At 39.2% G+C, this 19534-nt stretch overlaps 1 protein-coding gene across 1 annotated transcript in view; it reads right to left on the reverse strand.

The window, feature by feature from the left end:
* Window positions 1-19534, reverse strand: part of si (sucrase-isomaltase (alpha-glucosidase)) — a 173275-nt gene that overhangs the window by 19353 nt on the left and 134388 nt on the right. Inside the window, exons 41-45 of the mRNA XM_041804892.1 lie at window positions 9824-9972; window positions 9022-9106; window positions 8849-8905; window positions 4831-4955; window positions 3009-3097 (exon numbers count right to left, since the gene is read on the reverse strand). Of these exons, the coding sequence (XP_041660826.1) occupies window positions 3009-3097; window positions 4831-4955; window positions 8849-8905; window positions 9022-9106; window positions 9824-9972 (505 nt within the window). The remainder of the gene's footprint in view (window positions 1-3008; window positions 3098-4830; window positions 4956-8848; window positions 8906-9021; window positions 9107-9823; window positions 9973-19534) is intronic.

The following is a 19534-nucleotide window of genomic DNA, read 5'->3' on the forward strand; positions in this document are numbered from 1 at the left end:
ATTCAGGGAAAATAACTTGGTGCTTTCTCATAATGTACATAAGTTTAGGAAGTACTTGGATAAAGCCATCCGGGTGGATTTTCTGAGTCGCAAAACTCGATGCTAGATAACAGAGCTTATCTCTTAATCCGTTTATCCTTAATTATTGGCGTTAATTCTGTTAACTGATTTTTAACATGGATGTTAATTCGAAACCTTAAACTTCTGTAATCCAGTTTCTGTTAACCATATATAAAAGCAAGAGCACAGGCCTCCTGTAATTGTGAAATGTTGCTCCACCCTAAATCAGGGGTGTCCAAACTGTTTTCACAGAGGGCCAGACAAAGAGAAACATCAGGATGATGGGGGTCTGTTTGATACCTCACCTTTAGAGGGGAGACCCAATAATATTGGGTCTAACAGCGCAATATTTGCACATGCTAATATCTCCAAACCTGACACAACACATCCATCTGGAAATCCTTCAATACTAAGCAATTGGGAAAGGGCAGAGGCTTTGAAAAAAACTCGGAGAGTGACTGGATAAATGTTCTGTCTGTCACATCTTTACGGGCCAATCAGAGCAACAAAACACGTGACGTAGCCGCTACTGAGGAGCGTGGGCACAGCTCCCGAGGAATAACGTGAACCATGGCAACTATAGACATGTCAGTACACAACTTTTGTCATTTTTGAAAAGTAAACAACTCACTGCTGTTCTTTGTTCTTCTTATAACCAAGAAATGTCGTCAAGTTCTGATAAAACTGGCGCTAAGCTCTTCCGCCATATTTGCACCGGCCTCTTGTTGCTGCTTGTTTACGTCCTGACTCTGCTGCACCTGAAAGTACTGCCCCTCGTCACTGATTGGTCCTGTCATTTTCTAACTGGGCGGCAACGGTTCAGACGGGAGCTTTGCAAGATGGATTCGCCAGTTAGAAACACGGAAACGGGTGTATCCATCTGCTTTGCAAGGCTAAATATCTCTTCTTTTGCAACAAATCCACAAAAAAAACAATAAAACAGCCAAAAGGGTTAATTATGTTAACAAAAACAAGACAAAAAATGTTGATTAACAAACTTTATTCGATGAGGAGGACGGGACGAGGATGGGCTAAAAATACATTACTGATGATAAAACGCTGATGAAAAATTGATTACAAAGACAAGATGAGACTAAAATGTCCACGCCGGACTGATGGACATCCAGATTCTATGATATTTCTCCTCTGTGTGTCTAACCTGCTGTCTGTCAAAACACATAGACAGCACAGACTCCTAATATTAGCCTCTGTTGCTGCTGTAGAGTAATCCTCCTCAGTCTTGGTCAGAGTTGTGATGATAAAAAAATCCAAAACCTTCTACTATATCCCGTTAGTTAAAAATTTTAATCCAAAGTTGAAATCCTCGTTAAAATCGGCGAGACAAATGCTAATTAGTGAGCCACAGGAGAAGGCATACTGTTACATTATGATGTGTTTAAAAACAGTTAGACATCTGACAATTCAAGGAGGTTGAAGTTAACTTATTATGATGTGTTCAAACTCACATGGAGAATAACTGAATTTTACTTTTGGGTGAGAAATCTGAATAAATGCAGTCCTTTAAAGAAGAAATGTTAACTTAATACACAATTTTAAATAGAAATAAAGCATGAGTTCAGTTAAAACATGTTGTCTCATTTTCCACCCTAAATGCACCAAAATTCCTACAAATATTACATTTATCAATAAAGTGTTTGATAATTATTATTATTTATTTATTTATTTATTTTTTACAATTTGGGTAATGTTTTAGGGGGAAAATAAGATGTGACTGAAAGTTAAGACTAAAGGCCCATTTATGCTCAACGTTAAATACAGATCCGGATACAGACGGAGCCTTCTCTCCGTGCGTTCATTTCGCCCGTATTTCTGCATGTTTCCATAAAGCTCACGGATACGGGCCAAACGGAGCAGTACCACCAGAAACCGTGGGGGCAGTGTTGCTGTCACTACCTGATACGTAGCTCTAGTGAGACACGAAGAAGAAATAACAATGGTGGAACTTTTTGAGGAAAAGTTGTGCGAGTTTTTGTCTTTTATACAAGAGGTACATTATCAATACCTTCTTCACAGTCGCCATGTTTGTTTTTGAGTTTGTTGTTGTCATAAACTTTTGACTCCCCGTGGATGTATTGGAAAGGACCCATGGAAGTATGTGAGCAGTGACGATAACATTGTTTGAAAAGGACGTATATACATTTTCGTATGTAAAGGGAGTATAAATGGGCCTTAAAATGTAAAGAATGTACGGAGTTTTCATTGACTAAAACTATGAAGGGTGAAAAGAACTAAAATATGACTAAAACTAAAACTGTTTTGTCTAAACACTAAGATTATAACTAAATCTAAAAACAGATTCATATCGGTTCCACATTGTTGTTGATAAAAGGTTTACCTTAGGAAACACAGTAACGACTGACTGAGATAGAGAGTGGAGAAATGAGAGGGAGAGAGGAATAGCGTTTGATTTAAGCCCAAATCAAACCACTTTTACTGCCTGTAGCATTACTGCTGCAATGCTGTAATGAGACTGATTTTCATAGGAATGGAACAATTTTGTGCTGAATTTTAGGGAATATTCCTTCTCCTACTCCCCTTTTTACATACATGTAAATAGGACAGGGCGCTGTTTGCTTGGCTGAACAGTTTGCATGGATTTTCCCTTTGCATACTCTCTTTGGATCTGATGTGATTTATTTTTCCATTTGTACAGCTAAAAATGTGCTATACTTTAGTGGATCTCCCTCTTAGTTATTAAAGTTAGTAAAACCAGTCCACAGGGTTATGATATGCTCTGAATATGCTTTAAGACAAAAAATCAGGCTTTATTGCAGCTTTCTGTCAATGCTGACATGGCTATATTGACTCTTAAACCACATGGTAATTTTCAGGATTAACTGGTCCGTAAGTGCACATGTAAAAACAATAAATGATCAGTGTTTTTTTTACGTGTATATGTGGATGTTCCAGCGTGACCTTACACTTACCTATTCCCTCCCCGTCGTCCCAGAAGAATGATCCTTGAGCTCTTCCGCTGTCGCTCAGGGCAACGATCAGTCCTAAAGGATTCTTGCGACTGAAACAGGAGGGGAGAAGAGGCTTATAGCAGATTGCTAAAGGACAACATCTATTTATACCTGCTGCTGAGGACAAATACATTAACATTCCTGCTGGGAGCATTCACCTGATCTCACTGCTACAGGAACACTCATCACCCTCTAACTGTCTCCCTGTCTCATTCTCACTTTGTCTTTCTTCAACATACACTCCAGCCAAGGTAGGTGACAGTCCCCTGGACAGAAGTCAGCCATACTGAACATATGCACACTAATAAACCCATCATTGTCTGATTATGGAGTTACCTGGTCGCTCAAATGTGATAGATAAAGGCCATTATAAAACAGTAAATTATAATGGTCACATACAGCTTATTGCCTGATAATCTGGTTTCTTTCAGTGCATGTTTTATTGTTTAAACTGGTTTCTTTCAGTCTGTTACATCAGTGTTTTACTAAATACACGAGTGGAAGCAGAAGAAGAAATAAAAAACAAACAGCAAACATGGTACGCAGCAGGAAGAACGTTGGGGTGCGGTATTTTCAACTGAAGATGAAGTGAATTTCAACCTCGGCCAACGGATAAAACCATCCATCTCATAGATGAAGGAAATATAGAAATGGTAGCTTTTATACGACCAATAGGAGAGCTGCTTTGAAACCGCTTGACCCCACAAAGGCCTAAAAGGGAAAGAGCCTTCAGACAGTTGCATTCACTATGTGGAGCTGCAGCATGGGGAGTTTTACTCTCCATCCCTCCTAAATGATGCATCTAACAGCTGCAGAAATACAAAAATGTTATTCTATAGTACAAGTTTTTGTCCTGTCTGACCCTTCTACAGCACAGGGACACTATTCAAATCACCAGAATCAGAAAAGTCACAGCCAGAGTATAGCTAAAGTTATTTACATACCAGTTCATCCACAGTGGGACCACTGCCATGATGAAAGCCTACAAGATTACAGACAGTTTGTGTTTGGATGTGTTTCTGATGTGTTTGGATCAATGCTGCTATAAAGGGAAATAAATTCTTCTTCACTAAAGTATAAATGAGTGCCAATTACAGCTGTCTTTAATAGATAATAAAGTTAACACAATGTTTGATGTCTGGATTAGGAGGGGTCTGTCCACTGCTACCGTCTATTTAATCTACAGAAACAGAGGTGCATCTAACCTGTATTTTCCCACATACACCAGCTATGGCATGTTCTGCAGTGCTGCAGTTTTGCTCCGACCTAAGGTAAGTGACCTTGCAGACTGGAAGCATATCCCTGAGTAGCATAGCCCTGAGTATCTTGAGACAAGAAGGCAGAGATTTCGAGAAAACTGAGAGTTTATGCAGGAAAAGTATGTAAACGGCAGATTATTTTGAACTACTGTTCATTTTGACATGACTCCATGATTTTAATGCTTCCAGTATGGATGGGTACTTTATTAAGTTAATAGCTTTTCCTTTTCCTATAGCTCTGTGATGCACTGACCTCCTAATGACCTTTTGCTTGGATGCGAAGTAATGTTGGTATAGTGTTGATTTACTGTCAGAAGTCTGTGCATTATGTTGTATTTTGAAGTTGACCGAATACTTTGCAAATTTTTCTGACTATTTGGATTGATCTGCTCTGTGTGGACTGATGTGGCTTGGAAGCGGTCAGTGCCAAAAACAGACCTGCAGTGTGTCGCTAATAAAGACACACAAACACAAACTAAACACATCAGACTCTGTCTTGAAGAATCCAAAGTGTGAGCACATACCTGTAAAAGGTGTTTCTCTCTGGAGCCTGCCATGGTAGGATGTATCCCCCTCTGATATGAAGGTTAATATGGTCCAACGGTGTGGGCATCTGAACCATCTGACCTCGCACTCCGACCTCTTTAGCCTGGTGAAAGCAGAAATAATGACTTACTGTTAAGAGGCTAGAAATACTGTCGGGTAATTTGACATGGATTCATTTCATTCAACAATTCCTTCATGGGATATTGGCATTTTAGGCTGCTAAATCACAAAGCACGCAGTAAAAAATGTGACATCTCTAAAGGCTACATCTGAAACATTTCAGTGATTTATAACCTGGTGCAAAGTTTCTTTTTTTTTTCCAGCATTTTCCACTCCATCCTTGGCCCTGACTCTAACAGCTCGCTCCTCTTTGTGTACAGAAGGGACAAGTTAAATGGAGGTAACCACTCCTCTCCACCCTCCCCAGCCAACATTTATGCTGTTGTTTCTTGTGTTTGTCTTTATGATGCTGTCAGACGGATGGGGAGTCCCTTAGCTAGAAAGAGACAGAGCTATTGGATGTTTGTTTTTGTCATCAGGACACCTTCTGCAGTTGTTGAGCTGCAATGAATTAATAATATTGTCAAAGATATGTCGTTATTACTTTTATTTTAGTCTTTGTTGTGGTTTCAGTTTTTAAGCCACTTTACATATTTGTGTTTCTTTCTAAAACATAAAATCCACTGGGAAAAATGCACTTTTGGTACCATTTTTCATCTGAAAATTGGCCCCAGCTTATACACCACTGTGACTGATACACCAGTATAAAAGAGATGTGGCCTCCTGACCCCAACTGTAGCAGCCAACATCACACCTGCTGCAGACTGGTTCTACTAAAAATTCTCCATTCCTTTGGCAAAATAAGTGTCTGCTTCTCTGTTGAGAAAAATGCTGGGATATAAAGAGACAGACCTTCTTGTGAGGCCATTTTTCCCATCTTCCCTCCCTCTTTTAAAGAAAACAAGGGACAAGAGAAGGTGAGCTACACTGTATGGAAAAAATTATTTGTCCACATCCGTTTATTTTTTAATTCAGGTGTTTCAATCAGACCTGTTGCTACAGGTGTATAAAAGCAAGCACCTGGCCATGCAGCATCCATTTGCAAACATTTGTGATCCTAAATGGGTCATCAAGCGTGGTACTGTGATGGATGCCACCTTTGCAATAATACGATTCATGAAATTTCACCCCCACTGGATATTCTACAGTCATCTGTAAGTGATATTAGAAATTGGAAGCGTTTAGGAACAACAGCAACTCAGCCCAAGGCAGAAGGCCATGTAAAATCACAGAGGGGGGTCAATGGCTACTAAGGTGCATAGTGTGTAAAGTAGCCAATGCTCTGCTGACTCCATAGCTGAGGAACTTTTACTGGCATTAATGTAGGCAGAAAATCTGTGGCAGGAGCTTAATGAATGGGTTTCCATGGCCGAGCAGCTGCATGCATGCCTCCTATCAACAAGTCCAATGCCAAGCGTTGGACGGAGTGGTGTAAAACACACTGACACTGGACTGTGGAGCAGTGCAAACATGTTCACTGGAGTGACAAATTACACTTCCCTGTATGGCAGTCAGATGGGTGAGTCTGGGTTTGGCGGATGCTGGGAGAACGTTACCTTCCTGACTGCATTGTGCGAAATGTGAGGTTTGGTGGAGGAGGGATAAGATTATGGAGCTGTTTTTAGGCCCCTTATCTCTAGTGAAGGCCAATCTTACTGCTTCAGCATACCAAGCCATCTTGGACTATGCTATGATATGGTAGCAAAGCATAGCATAGCATAGCATCTTGGACTATGCTATGCTTCCATATTTGTGGCAACAGTTTGGAGAGGATCCTTTTCTTCTCCAACACGACTCTGCTCCAGTGCACAAGCAAGGACTATAAAGACATGATTTAATGAGCTCTGTGTGGAAGAACTTGACTGGCCCAAAAACAAGCCCTGACCTCAATGAGCACCTTTGGAATGAACTGGAACTGGGATCGCAAGCCAGGCCTTCTCATCCAACACCAGTGCCTGACCTCATAAATGCCTTGCAGAATGAATGGGCACAAATTCCCACAGAAAGCCTTCCAAGTAGAATGGAGGCTGTTATAGCTGCAAAAGGGGGGGCAACTCCATATTAAAGTCCATGTATTTGAATATAATGTCATTACAGTCCTTGTTGGTGGAATGGTCAGGCGGGCTTTGGTACTCTGATGGGCCTTAAAGGTACTGCAGGTGGGCCCTTAGAAGCCTTTTACAATTAAAGATAAACATCATAAACATAAACGTCATTTTTAAAAAAATCCAAACTGCTTTTAAATGATTAAAAAGTACTAGATTTTTATATTTCTTAACAGTCCCAGAACTAAGAAAACTTAGCCCAAACTTTTTACTCATGTCACTTTTTCATTACTTATTTTGTCTGCTGTAGTGAACCGGTGTCACAGTTTAACTGGTGTTGAATTAAGTGGTGACATTCCATTAAACATTCTCCAATGTTGCTTGCTGCTCGATTAGAAGAATTTATCAGTGTCTTTAGGGACACAGCATTACAAGGAAAGAAGAAGGAGTCTCTTGTAGGGCTGTCAGTATTTATCTACAGTCCCATTTAAATTTCATTAATTATTTTTCACAGATTTCAAAGTATATTTGAATATTTATACACATTTTTATTAATATGTATGTAAAGCATTCAGTTGCTTTAATCACCATGTATTTACACATTTGTCCACTAGAGGACCCTCCAATATTGCATTACAGATTGGAATGAAGAAATAATGAGCTAAAAGCAAAATTAGTCAATGTTAATTTTTATGAACTTTTTTAGTGCAAACAGCCACCTGCACCATTTAGAGGCCTTTAACAGGTATTTTGGTACTGATGGTTAACTTTACAATGAACAAACGGGTTAGAATTTAAATGTTGAACAAAAATAAATTAAATTGCGCCGCTTGGGGCTGTGATGACATCATGATTATAATGAACAAAACTCTTAAAAAAATGTTGGTACTATATTGTCCCTACATGTTTTTACCTAAAACACGAGGCCATCCACGTTTTCTAAATCAAGAACTGAGGGTTTTTTTGTTCACTATTGTCCCAACCGTGGAGAAAACCCTCCCCGCCCTGACGGAGGTGCCTGGTATGCACAGTTAATGGCGTGCCAGCTGAGACAGGAGAGGATACCCGAACCGGAACGTTTTCCACCACGACAGCAGGTTACAGTCGGTGGACATCGTGGTTTTACTCTCAGCATCTCTTAATGCAGCGAAGCCTCACTTGCCAAATCATGACCAGCGTGTGCATCACCTTTGCGATAAACATCCCTAATGGCGGCCATCGCTGCGCCTCTGTGTTTTGGTGTGAAAACTTTATTATTCATCATGTCACGTGTCATGTGACGAAACATTCAGTTCCTACACCCACATATGGGTGAAGTAGAGGCCAAGGAGAGAGGGGAGAAACTCAAGAATGATTATAAACAGCAAAAATATTGAAAAAACACACTTGAATAGTAACTTCAGCCTTCGAATAATAATGAATTTTTAAATATTCGAATTATATTCTAACCCTGAACTTTGTTCCAACAGCTTTAGTCTTTTGTGGCTTCAGCTCCTCCTAACCCTAACATAGGTTGAGGTCAGTGCTCACAGAATAGACCAGCAATGTGCAAAAGGTGTTTCAATCGATACTTTCTAACATGTAAATCCAAAGAAGAAACTAGAGCACGAGTCACTTTTTGTAATTTGATAGAAGTGTAGAGGACTAACATTTTCACGCCTTTTTGTTACACTGCACCAAAGAAATATTAATTATTATAAATTGCATTTCTTCCCTCTTTAGGACAGTCTCAAAACCTTACATGGTTTCTCTACTTAATCCTTAATTTTACAGATATGTTCTGTGCCTTTATCTTTTTGAGGCACAAATATGACATCTAAAGAGAGGGACTGCATTTTTAGATTTCCTTTTTTGTCCTGTGTTATTCCAGTGGTGATGAGCGTGGACTCACCGTGTGGTAGTCATACCAGCGTGCATTTGGTACATAAGCATCCACATTCCTGGCTCCCTGGGAAAAATAAAATAAAATATACAATGGAGTCACTGCTTCCCTTAAACAAATCCCATGCTGCATGTGTGACATGGTTAAAATGACAGATAAAAAGGGTATATATGAGTGTTTACCTGGTCGAGGGCGGGGGAGATGAGCAGGGCCGGCCCCCACAGGAACTGCCTGTGAATATCCCATGTGGTTTTGTCCTCCACAAACCTGCGACACACCAGCACAGACACCATTAGGCCTGAGTGAAAAACTCTAACGGACGCTCTCCTCTGTCCCCGGCCCAGACTACTTCTAGAGCACTCATTGAGAATTTGACGGTTTGAGGACGCAGCCAGACTTGCTCTGCCAGCTCCTTAAATAACATCTGTGACTTTACAAGACTCTCTGTAAAATGAATTAATTTGTCCTTTTTGCATTCAGTCCACACATTTCCATCTTGGAGCTGCCAACTTTAGCCAAATTTGTCCGTGGTTGGCCTCCAAACAGTCTCAGACTTTGAAAAACAAAGTGCCTTGCCCAAGGGCTTTTTATTTAATGTAGCAGCTTTGCCAGGGCAGGCATTCCTAATCTTTCTTAGCCTGTCAAATTATTCAAATGAGATTTTTTTTTTCCTCCCATTTAACTTAACATCTGCAGCTAATAAGACTGGCTTTGATGGTAACAGTCTGACAAGTTGTTCAAAATTAGCTGGGTATTAAAACAGAGAGATGCTGAAAACGTGTTTGTGCAATTAAATGAAAGCTCCACCTATAACCACATGAGAATCTCTGCATACTAATGAGAATCAGTGTAGTATGAAATCAGCTTATCTTTACAGTGAATCACAAGAAAGGAAGCCTGGTAATAGATAAATGATCTGATGAAGTGATTGCATGTAAATCTTAGAACACGATGGTAAGATAAGCTCTGTCTGTGTGTTCGTACTCGTGCAGCAGCGGCCTGACGACGGTGCTTCCTGTGGTGTGAGCCTCAAACATCAGTGTGTACAGGTATGGCAGGAGGGTGTAACGGATGTTCAGCACGTCCTTGGAAGCTTCTGCGAAGACAGGACCCCAGGCGACAGGATCTTGTCTCTGATGGAAAAGAAGAGACAAGAAAATATCACAGATTGTTTTATGAAGAAACATCTGCTGGTTTTTAAAGCTCAAGTAACAAGTAGGGATGCCACTAACGGCTGTTTTGATCATTAACTAGATGCGACTACTGAGACTGGCACAGCAGTGCTGAGTGTTCAATTTGAGGCAGATAGTCACATTCGGCATGACTGAACACGACTGCTCAGACAGGCTGAGGGGCAAAACATTCTGACACTCAGATGTTTGCTCAATAGGGATGAAAACAGGAGGAAAACAGACTAATATTCACTTAACTAGGGATATTTAGACTCAACAGAGATCCTCACTGTTTAATAGAGACATGGTGGACCGTGGAGATTGATATGACACCATATATTGAGTTTTCTGACAGTTATATGGACTTGAATTCAAATACGAAACAGAGCTGAAAGGTACACATGGCACAAGGCACAACCTCTGGTCCTGAAAAATGGAGCCAATGTGGGAGTGCAAAAAATTGCAATAGAGTGAGTGTCCACTTAAGGCTGGCTGTAGGAACACCGGAAGTCCCACACACAACACGTGTTAAAAAGCTGTTATGTGTGGGACTAGAGTTGTTGCTCCTTCAGTCATGACTTTATATCTTTGTAAAAATATTTAAAATCAAGCTGAATTTTAGCTCAGTAGGTAGACTCAGAGGGTATCCATTGATGTCACTTTCAGCATGCAACACGACTGCTCAGCCAAGCTGAGTGGCAAACTGAAATTAGAACTGGACAGAGATCCATGCCGTTTCCTAAAGACACTGCAGCCTGTTGACATGTGTGGTCACATATCGACTTTCCTGACATTTATAATGGACTTTGATCAGCCGTTTCTCTGCAGGCCTATTCAGGGTCTGTTAACTTCTTCTTCCTTCAGCTGATCTTTAAAAAGATCGCTACGTGGTTAAGAATCTGCTTGCAAAAATCCAGGGTATAGCTTGTTTTTGTAATGTGATAGATCCACATATATCAGCTCTCAACTTTCATAGTTGGATAGCTGTTAGCATGATACGTTCACTTTATGAGTGGTCACGGAAATAACGTCAGTATTTAACCACATCGAAATTAAATTAGTTTACCTAATATTTGGCCTAATCAAATTAGGCTGCTTTATTTAATCTGTGATAAATATCAGAGGACTCACAGGTTGTTGGTCTTTCCCCTATAAAACCAACTGTGTACCAACCGCAGTACTGTGTTATATATAAAAAAGTTGGTTGGCCTTCTCTGGCACAGAGGCGTGATAAACACCTGTATCTCTTTATCTATAACCCTTTATTGGATGTACACCGTCTTATATAACATCAATGCTAAAATGGTCATCTGGACCTTAACAAACTCACTCTACTGACTGTTTAATGCTTCAGGTTCTACGTATTTTGACACTCTAATTTCCCTGAGACAATTTAAGTCGATTATTACAAACCTTTTTGCCACAGTTTGAGATTGTTTCTCTGAGTAAAATCTTGTTAACTTAATCTGTAATTGTACTTTAGTCATTATTTAAATGTATTATTACTAGTAGTAGTGTTTTTATTCTTTATTTTTATTATTATTATTATTTTTATTATCCTGTAACTCAACATCATTGTAAATGAGGGAAACCTCAATGATCCTCAGAATCAAATAAAGGTTGATTATGATGATGAATAGCCCAGCTTCATCTTGTGTCTTTAGTAACGTACCTTTACGTCTCAAACATTTCTATAAATATATTCTATCAGCTGAGGATTTGGACTGGACACGGTGAGCATCATCAAGGAGTAATTATTAAAAAGACGACATTTTTCAGCTGAATTAACATCGCTTACCGTTCACTACCCACTGACCTCTATCACCTGTTCATTCTTTCTGCTACTCTGCCACGATGACGTCCCATGCATACCCTTTATTCCAGAGTTGTGGCCCTGTAACAGAGGGAGCTGGCTGTCCATTGGGACCAACAGTTACTGTTTACTGAAGCCCATGTGTTGATTCAATAACAATTGGCAAACACAGATGGAGCCAGACCATGCAAATATTTAAAAATCTTCTTAAGATTGCTGAAGCTAATAATTATTTTTTGAATGTATTCATCCAGGATAATCTCATTGAGATTAAGAATGTCATTTACAAGAGTGTCCTGGGCGAGGCAGCCCAATAAGGCTTTCAGCTAATTATATTATAGGCCATTTCAGAAAAAAAAACATTCATGTATTTTACCTTTAAAGCTCCTGTGTGGTTTGAGTTTAAATCAACTTGCAGCATACATACTTTATGTTGTCCCACTAAATTTGAAATTGAAGGACCATCTGTAATCAAAACAGCTGGAGCTGATCCCAGCTTTCATTGGGTGAGGGTGGGGTACACCCGGGCTTTTTGCCATTCAATCTCAGGGCTGACATATCAAGACAACTAACCAACTACACCACACTTACTATCATTTAAGGCTGTGCAATTAAATACAATTTAGACTTCAGTGCAATACGGCCTACTGCAATTTTTAATCACAGGAGATAAAACCTGTCAAAAAACTTTTTGTTTGTTTGTTTGTTTTTTTTGCAGGAGAGATGCTCTACACATAATAGGAACATTCAAGTGTCTTTTTCTCTTGGGTAGTTTGCAAAAAATCCTGTTATTTATTAAGATGTTTTTTGTATTCAAAGTAAGAAAGACGTAAAAATGATCATTGCCTTGAATGCAATATGAATCAAACAATCATAACAACTTTTTTCGAATCCTTCAGCCTTAAAGTCAATTTAGAGTCAGCGATAAGCCTAACTAGCTTGTTTTTAGACTGTGAGATGATGCTGGAGTACCATGCACGCACAGGGAGAACATGCAAACTCCGAGAGGAAAGGTCCTGTCCGACCGAAACAAGGAACCTTCTTGCTGTGAGGCGACAGCGCTAACCCCTATGCCACCGTGCAGTCCACTTTATCAGATTTTGAGCCATGCTCTCTGAGAATCAGATCAGGGTATCACTGAGTAAGGCTAGGTCAGAAATTTTTTAAAGTCACAATTCCTGAGCTGTAGCCGCTTGCTTAGATTGTTTATATGTGCAAGAGACAAGTGTGCAGTGTCTGAGAGAACAGATTCCCTTTTTCCAAAGATTCACACTTCAGAAGCTCTGTGGATGCTTCATTTCTCTGTTACAAGTTCAGAGAAACTCAGACATGCGGAGCTTTGCAGGAAGGAGCCAGTGGAGTAGGAATGTATTACGTTTAGACCTGTCTGTGAAATAAATGTACATTTACACGCAGCTGCGTTTCTCTTATCTTGTCTCTGTGTTTGCACTGTTGACTCTCTCCTATTTGGATTTCAACAACGTGCTGAAAACGAACTTTGAAACTGAAACCAGGCATGAAGCAAAAAGTGACAGCTACATTTGCAAGTTCTTACCAGATATTCAAATGGCCCGTGTGTTGTGTTTATACTGATGGATGAGGCCAAAACTGCTCTCTGCCACACTGTTCTGACATTTTACCTCATTTTAATTAGCAACAAGTGTTGCATCCTTTCAGAGACAAGGGCAGAAAAAGAGGACACGGTGTACTGTCATCCTCTAGATGTGGGCCAATCTAAATGAATTAGTTCATTCCTGAGACTGTGCTGGAAACAGTAATCAGTCTGGTCGTGTACACTCACACAAACACACACGCACACACGCACTGAGGATCATGAAGATTTTCATTTGAAGCGTGTCATCACCATATGCTCCTCCCTATGATGCCGAGGGTGTGTGTACTCCATTTGCATATGAGTGTGTTTCAGCATGGTTGTGTTTGGAGGAGTTCTGCAATGCTGCGCGACTGATTATGTATCTGCACTCACGATCACTTCATTACATATACCCGTTTGCCTGCTCATTACTGCAAATATCCAATCAGTCAATCACATAGGAGCAACTGATACATTCAGGCCTGCAGACATGGTCAAGGTTAAGTCTGAAGCAAGCATCAGAATGAGGAAGAAAGGTGATATGAGGGAGTGCTCACACCAGGACGAGTTGCTGAAGCCCAGGCTCCTACGGGCACGCATGCATACTCCAAGACTAACTGAGCCTGGGCAGAGAGGCCTCATTTATGAGACATGTCACATCGTGACAGTAACTCTGCTCACTTTGTGGCTTCTTTGGTCAGAAAGAACTCTTTAACAGAGATGGGCGATACCAATGTTTTTAATTCGATACTGACCGATACTTTTTGATGTAATTTTATTGATACTGATACCAATACCGATACTTTTGAAGAAAGAATAAAATATTGGACTTGCAAACTTTCAAAAGTTACACATTTCAGGCAGTTAAAAAGGCGTATGCAGGTCATTCAGAAATTCATTTAAGGAGAAACTTCAATTAAATTAAAATGTTTAAGCAGGTAAAATATATATATATATATATATATATATAATCATAGCACAAACTTGTATATAGAATTAAAACATCCACAACATAATCAATATATTTTCTTTTTTAAATTCAGATAGAAGGGTTAGCCATCTATACCCATTAATTTGAAACAAAAATGTAAGAAATACAAGTCATCAAATATTTTCATAGAAATATTTATCTTGTTATGTTTTTACAATTTGGTCTTTATACATTTTATGGTATTGGCATGTGGTCTCAGTATTTTTTTATGTTTTCTTACAATTTTGTAATTTACGTAGGGACCACACTGAGTGAGAAAGACAGCCAGGTTCACATCACAGACTATAAAATGACTTCATATGCGAGCGAGTGGAGTTGCTAAAATCTGTTACTCATTAATGATTGGTCCTCAAAGTCACATGGCAGGATCAACATGTCTGATTGGTCCTTAAAGCCATGTGACACGGACGAGCAGGTAAGGCATGTTTGATTGGTTTCCAAATTCATGTGACACGGGCTGGCAGTAAAGCCAAAACAGTCCAGGAGAGAGAGGCAGGGAGGCACTTGGTGGAGAAGCGGTGGTGAGACGTATTTTATAGTAGTCATTATGGTATCGACACTTTGCTAAAGGGATCGATACCAAAAGAGTACTTGGTAAATATCGATATATATCGATACTTTAGAGATTGTGGAGAGGAGCAGTTGCACAGATTATACATTACATCCATGCTGTGTACATGGTGTGCATGCGGTATTCAACTAGTGGCTATGGACTAGCACTTATTGTCATCTCTTCTTCTGTGCTCTCGAACAGAGAAGCCACTAGGGCAGTCAGATCAAAACAAAACAAACAGACAAACAAAACAAAACAAAACAAACAAAAAAAAAAAAACAGCTGTTCTCTGCAGAAGAAACTGCCTACCACAGCTGGCTGCGCTAGAAAAACAGAAGAAGTGCATCCAGTGTGCTGCCGCCATTGTGGGATGCAGAGTATTGTTAATGTTGTCAAATAAAAGTATGACTGAAAATGTTCGTTGACTACTGTTTTTCCAAGTCAAAGACAAGACTAAGACCAGCTAAAAAGATTTCTAAAGAGATTTCTAAGATTACTAAAACTTACACCAAAAGTGTAATCTTAAACAGCCTAGATTGTCAGGTGCTGGTCAGTTGCAGGAGCAAAGTTAACAAAGCGAAATTATCAGCTGCACACTGAAAATAATTTTACTTAGACTTTATTATGGGCGAATAATAAAGTCTTAAAATGTCATTTTCTGTGGAAAAAATTGATCAAAACCAAAATTAAACAGGGTAAAAATGACTACAATGTGACTAAAACTAAAAGGCATTTAATCTTAAGTAGAAGACTGAGACCAAAGTTAGAAATAGATGTCAAATTAACACTCATGCAGAGCAAGGTTATAATTGTTTTGGATTTTTCATTAACTTTTATTTTTATTGCGTTTTCACTTTCAGTGTTTGATTTTAGTTTAGTTTTATTAGTTCTGACTGCTGGTTTGTTAGTTTAGTTTTTATTCTTTGCAAAAAATGCTTTGTTTTAGTTTAGTTATTAGTTTTAGTTTTATACGGATAGATGTTGGGACTGAGTGAGCATCATACATTTTTAAAAACATACTCAAACAGGCTACTCTTCACTCATCGTTTTATTTTATTAATGATGATATTTGAATACAACTCCAGACATAAAACTACCACTGTGTGAAGTCTTAACCAATCAGATCAGGCAATTTTAAACTCCCCAGACTTGTGTGTCGGTGCCAGGATATTTTATTTTGTCTCCATTTTAATTTTATTTAAGTTAGTTTTGTAAGTGCACTATACAGTTTTAGTTAGTTTTTGTTTTTTGGTAAAGTTTTGTTTTGATTTAGTTTTAGTTAACTAAAATTATTTTTTAATTTTAGTTTTAGTTATTTAGTTAGTTTTAGTTAACTATAACGACCTTGATGCAGAGTCTCTCCTATCTCAGCTGCTGAAGCTTGGAACTCCTTCAGAGTAGTCATAGGTGTCTTGGTGGACTCTCTCACTAGTCACCTTCTTGCACGCTCACTCAGTTTGTGAGGACGTCCTGATCTAGGCAGATTTACACATGTGAAATATTCCTTCCATTTCTTAATGATGGATTCAACTAAACTCCTGGCGATGTTACATGCCCTGGATTTTTTTTGGATATACCTCCTGACTTATTCTTTTCGATAACCTTTCTTTGAGTTGTCTGGAGTGTTCTTTTGTCTTCATGGTGCAATGGTAGGAATACTGATTAACCAGTGACTGAACCTTCTAGACACAGGAATACAATCACTTGAGAAACATTTACTGCACTTAGGTGAATCCAGTTTCACTTAATGTGAGACTATCAGCACAAATTGAATGGTCCTCTGTTTTCACATTGACATTAAAAATGTTTTTAATATAAAATACTTGAATTATTTGGACCATGATTGATTTATAAAATCAATAAAAGGGTAAAACATCCAAGGGTTGATGACCATTAAAGGCTCTGTATATAGGTAGCACAGAGTGAAAAAAGCATTAAAATAAAGTTTTATAATCAATAAAAGTCCCCGAGGAGGAACCCTGGCCCCAGCAGTAAGGTCCAAGCCCCTCAGAAAGCCCCAAATGTTTTCAGATCATTAAAAAGCAAAGTCTGATTTGTGTCAGAAGAATTGATATGGCACCAATAGAGAACACATTTTTATTTTCATAAGTTCCTCCTGGCCTAGAGATGTTTAAATGTTAGGATGTGCTGACTTATATTGCTCTTTTAAGAGCTGATGAAGAACTGTTGGCTTCGTGGGCATGTCCTCTTTCTGTAGCTGAAAAGAGATACTTCAAAATATTTTGTTCACTTGTTGTGATTGCTTTTAGAAAAATGGTGAAGGGCCTCATTGGTCTTTACCTGGCACCTCTAAATCCTCCTCTAACACCTCTAAATATACTGGTTGCTGTCACATGAGTAGGTGATTAATTGTTTGCATTAATGAGCAGTTTTAAAGGTATACCTAATAAAGTGATCAGTGAGTGCATGTGCCTATCTTCTTATCATCTTTAAACAGAGAAACCATGAGATATCATGATAAAAACATCCCAGAGACCAATAAAATGACAGACATTTTCCTCCAGCTGTAATTTAGCAGGGTCACACTTGATAATAGTTATTAGCTGTAGCCCAGTGGTTACTAAGTGCAGGCCTAACAGCACATGATTGAATACAGCACATTTCCATTATGTTATGACCTCAGGAGTTTACCAGATTATGATTTAATTTTCTGAGGAAATTTACAAGTTGTAATTATCTGGGAAACCAGAAGTTGTCCCTGTTTAGATACCCTCCTTTCACATCTTCACACCTCAATATCAGATGTGCTCACTGGGAAGTAATTACCGTGGTAAGTTGTGAAAGTTGATATAAGTGTAAAGGAGTGGGAGTGATCAAATGAATCTCAATGAGTAGGTTTGGGCCTGCTCTGCTCTCACAATGACAAAGAGGACCGCTGAATTGTAAAGTATTCGCTTCTACTAAGAGGTGGGTGTAAGATTTGACCTATAACTTCTGCCTACATTGGAACTAACTTAGCTGTTGCCAAACTTTAAATCTTAATAAATAGTGAGCACAATGTAAGAGAGAACTAGGCTCAGTTTGAACTTCTGCAGAGCTGTGCAATAGCAATAGCTGGTAAAGAAAATGCCAAGCCAAAAGTCCCACTTGAATGCACATTAAAACACACTTTGAAATTAAGAGGAAAGATGGTTTCAAATAGCTTTACAACTAAAATATTCCATCAGACACTTCCGAGTCAGATATTCTTTATAAATAATGTGAAAAAAGTTTCTGACAAACGATTGTTGTGGAAGGACTCCAAGAAAGTGTTGAGAGAAAAAGACACATGATCAAAAGTAGTATCACAAATATCAGTTTGGGGCCTTCACACATCAGAATGCTACTCTTAAGAAATGTTTCCCCCGCCTACTTTGCGTTTGTGTTTTCTGAGCACAGTGGCCTCCGTAAATCTCAAATGGGGCAAGTTTGGTTCAACCAGGACTCCTCCAAGCTCTGGTCGCCCAGCCAAACTAAGCAATCGGAGGAGAGCAGCCTTAGTAAAAGAGGTGATCAAGGAATCCAACAGTCACTCTGATTGAACTCCAGAGATCCCATGTGGAGATGGGACAACCATCACTGTATCCCTCCACTGGTCTGGGAATGATGGCAGAGTAGCTAGACATGAGGGCAAAACCCAGGGCAAAACACATGAAACCCCTCTTGAAACTTGTAGACTGATCAGAGTTGAGGAAAGCTGAACCGAGTGAAGTACAAATATCACAAATGAAAACCTGTTCGACAGCCCTCAGGACTTCAGACTTCTGCTTTTCTATGAAATGCTTATCTAAGGGTAAATTTGGACAATATGATGTAAAATTACAATTTAATTAATTCTACTATCACAATCAGCTAAAAGCCATCAGTCCAAGCTGTGCAAGCCTTCAGTTTGACCTGGTCTAATCCTATCAATTATTGATTCTAATATAAAAGGAGTTCTGATCTCTGAATCAACGCTAATATAACCTACTCATATATTACCATGTTTGTAGTTTGCATCCCACTCATGACACTGAAAATCACAAGGCTTACTTATTATAACGTTTAAATGCTAATCTGTCATGCACACATGAATAATGTTTCATTTTTGTGCTGTTACACTGTGAAATGTAGAATTCCCAAAAAGATATCTCCCGAAAACTTTTCAATACTTTTAAAACATTCATTGGAACAAATCTTGCATGACTTGACAGTTATACCACTGTCTGTCAGGCCCTGCAGGTAGACTTTTCATCAGTGAAAAACCAGAGGAGGGATTGATGAAGATGTGCAAGCAGGGAGTGCTGAAGCCTGAGAAGCAGACTGAGAATCCATCTTATGAATCCCCCTAATTTATGGCCACATTTATGGTGGCAAAAAGGCCTTGTGACACACACTGATTGCAGTGGATATGTGAGTGCATGCATACTCGCACGCGCAGGCTCCCAGGAAAAATGAGGTTATCTGCCTGTGTCAGCCCTTCTCATCTTTTCCATCTTCTACTCGTTCTTTCTCTTCATTTATCTGTCTGAAATCTACTCCCTCGCCCTATCTCATAAACCTTTGAGCTTCTGTTTTGCATTGCAGAGCTAA

The sequence above is a fragment of the Cheilinus undulatus genome, linkage group 2, assembly GCF_018320785.1.
Source record: "Cheilinus undulatus linkage group 2, ASM1832078v1, whole genome shotgun sequence".
NCBI classification, from domain to species: Eukaryota; Metazoa; Chordata; class Actinopteri; order Labriformes; family Labridae; genus Cheilinus; species Cheilinus undulatus.